The sequence below is a fragment of the Nannospalax galili genome, unplaced genomic scaffold (genome assembly GCF_000622305.1).
Source record: "Nannospalax galili isolate Female #2095 unplaced genomic scaffold, S.galili_v1.0 scaffold2636, whole genome shotgun sequence".
Lineage (NCBI taxonomy): Eukaryota > Metazoa > Chordata > Mammalia > Rodentia > Spalacidae > Nannospalax > Nannospalax galili.
Window position 1 is genome coordinate 36,771 of NW_008338105.1, and position 3,438 is coordinate 40,208.

General features: G+C 40.5%; 1 gene segment (V, D, J or C); it reads right to left on the minus strand.

The window, feature by feature from the left end:
- Positions 1-1,811: 1,811 nt before the first annotated feature.
- On the minus strand, positions 1,812-2,320 carry LOC103733955. The segment is given in 2 exon segments: positions 1,812-2,143; positions 2,266-2,320. Coding segments are annotated over 2 exon segments (387 nt in total).
- Between the last annotated feature and the right edge of the window lie 1,118 nt (positions 2,321-3,438).

Sequence of the window (3,438 nt, forward strand, 5' to 3'; positions counted from 1 at the left end):
TTACATGTGCCCATATCACTCCATCTCTGACTTCATTGGTTAAACACTCTTCCTCCATTCTATCTGCGATAAAAAAACTCTCTGGATCACTCACTTATAAAGGCATTTATGATTACCTTTGGACACACTTTATCAATCTTGGATAATATTGACACCTAGATATGCTTAGTTTGTGTCCCCAAAGTACCTTAGCCTATATTTATAGAATCCCTGGAGATGAACCTGATATTATGCCTCCTTCTCTCCTGTGCATTGAAGTCAATATCTATATCTATCTATATATCTATCATCTGGCTATACATCTGTCTATGAATAACCCCATGTACCTCAGCATACAAAATAATCACTTCACTTTGCCTACCATACCAATTATCATCAGTGTGATTGATCATGATCATCATTGTGATGGAGTGGCTCACATAGGAGGGCTCTGGTAGGGGTTTCCTTTCAGGGCTGCTCTGTCACCATTGTCTTGCAGGAGGAATGATGTGACTAAAGATGGTTCTTAATCATCTGTGTTGAAACCCTTTCTGCAGAGAACAGCCTTATTCTATTAGTGTCTGGACACCCTCTTGCCCCTTTGCCTCTCAACCCTCAAGGAGGTCACAGGTGGGACTGACTCAGACACAACTAAATTCTGCCCCTGATAAAAATCCTTCTTATTCTCTTAGGGCACTGCAACTGCTGAGGGCTAAATGAGATGAATGAATTGTTTAAATTACAATCATTTTTATTTTATCTTTCTTTGGTTCAGGAGAAAGTTGCAAATGCTTTGAATATTTCTGTATGATCATCAGTTTTCAGAGCATGTAGTAGCTTAGGTAATAGCAGAAATTTCTCAATTATGATTACAGTCATTTCAGTTAAAAGTAGCATCATTTTAATGGGAGCTTTACTAAACTTAGAATGATGGGTGCACTACTAAAATACAGAGTTGCATCAGTATAGGTCAGAATCCCTTTCTATTGATTTTCCATAGATTTACCCAAATGAGAGAACTTCCAAGAGATTTAGAAGTCATATACTTGGAGATAGATGACGATACAAAACTCATCATCTTGAGAGGTAAGTCAGCTGAGAGCATCAGGAACCAAATCTTGGAGTTCAAAAACATATCTGAGGATCACAAGGTAAGAGGTAGCCTCTAATAAGTGAAAGCAGAGGTGCACTATGGGAGCTCCAAAGAGCTGTGAGTTATACTGCTAACTTTCCTAAAAACACAGTTAATGAAAGAAGATAAGACTATAATTAACTGCACTAAGAAACTTTTTTTTAATATTTTTTTATTTTTATGTATATGTGTGTACTGTCTAATGTAGGTAAGTGCACCTGTGTCATGAAATGCCATGGAGGTCAGAAGAGGCTGTCAGAAATCCTAGAACTGGAGTTATGGACAGTTTTTAACTGCCATGTGGGTGCTGGGATTCGAACCTGGGTCTTCTCCATGGACAGCCAATGTTCTTAACTGCTGAGCCATCTCTCAAGCCCCCACTAAGACACTTTTAAACATTCCTAAACTTAATGATTATATGGACTACTTTTTTGGTGAATGGGAATGAGTACCATTTATATCAAAACTAGTTATCTCATATGTCAAGATTTGAATCCTTTATTAATTCAGGAGAGGCATTGTCTTGTCTGTGTTTCTGAGACTGAAGAGGAGGAGAGAGATTTGAGATGCAGAACAGCCTAACTGACGCTTTCCTTCCAAAACCTCCCAGAAACATTACAAAACTGGCTTCACCTGGAAATGCTGTGGTTGCATAAACCAACTGGAGCAGCTAGGCTGCAGAACCTTGAACTTGAGCTTCCTATGAGGTTTTTGTTATGACTTGAATCACTGTGGCAGGGGTATTAATGTACTGTTGACAGTAATAAGTGGCAATGTCTTCAGACTCCAGCCTGCTGATGGTGAGAGTAAAATCTGTACCAGATCCACTGCCACTGAACCTTGATGGGATCCCAGTTTGCAGTATGGATGTGAGGTAGATCAGGAGTTTAGGAGCTTCCCCTGGTTTCTGCTGATACCAAGCTAACCCATGAGCAATGTTCTGACTGGCCTTGCATGTGATGCTGACTCTGTCACCCAGAGATGCAGACAGAAGGGTTGGAGACTGAGTCATTAGGATGTCACATCTCACACCTGACCAGAGAATTATACAACAAATTTACACTGAATGATACTGAACAGGATGACTCTCTTAAAATGTCCTACAACACTAGCCAAACTGGGAAACAAAAGTCCCCACTGCTTTCCTTCCCTACCCAAAAACCAGAGCAGCAGAAGCCCCAAGATCTGAGAGCTGTCCCTCATGTCCATGCTGTGTCCTGACAGGAACTAATGCTCAGTATGTACACAGACTATTATAAGTCCTCAGGACAGTGGGGTGTGTCCATATCACACATGCAAATTAGCAGGAAATGAGTTTTTGACACACCTGAGGGATTTGGTTGATCTCACCTCTAAGATTAAGCACAGGCCAAGTGTTCCCCAGGTGTCCAAGACAGGCAAGAGTAGCACAGGTTTGTCTGCAGAGAATATGCCCTTATCCATGGGAGAAAGTACAACTTCAGTATCTGATCCTACAAGGAATCAGGTATTTTTAATACTTCCTATTCCTTTACGTCCTTTTCTGCCTCATTCCCAGCAAGGATAGTGGAATGTCCTCTGAAACAATCCCAGAAATTGGAGAAAACCTTATTCCCTTCTTTCTTTGGTGCATGTGGATATGACTAGCAAATAGTAAATTGCTGTTTCCTCTGGTACCATTCTACTCTTTTGGTGAACTTAAAAAGTTGTAAAGAAAAGAAGACATAAGTTTTGTGTAAGGGGTGGGCCTGCTAACTCAAGCCAATTCAAATTTGTTCCTGCATATATTAATGCTTTTCCCAATACACACCACAAAAGTTGACCAAACATCTGAGTTCTCATCAGGAAAAAATCAAATCCATTCCTGGTGTTCTTGAAAAGTCTCAGATTCCTGGTCCTGTGCTCTTTCCTCACTTAACATAAACCACCCTCCTCAGAAATAAAAGTTCTAACATCGTCCATTTAACACTAATTAAATTTTATTGATTTTTTTCAAATTCATATATTTTGGTCATATTTAGATCCTCTCCCTTATGGAAGCTCTACATGTGCTTGCTGCAGCCAAAATGGGGTCAGTAAGGTATTCCCCAATGAGTGTCATGATATTGACTGTGCAAAGAAGACGTCCAGGGAGGATGGCATTTGGACATGATTTACATGAGAAAAGTCCCCTGAAATGAGCATCCCAAGGACTAGCTGTCAACAGAGCATGGCAGAAGTGTGGGATAGAAAGACCAGCTCCTTCCCCAGACCTGTAATAACACTCAGGTGTTTTTGGTTCGTTGCAGACTGTAGCTCACATGCTAACAGGCCATTTTCTCCATCTTCATTTCCTCTCTCACCTTGCT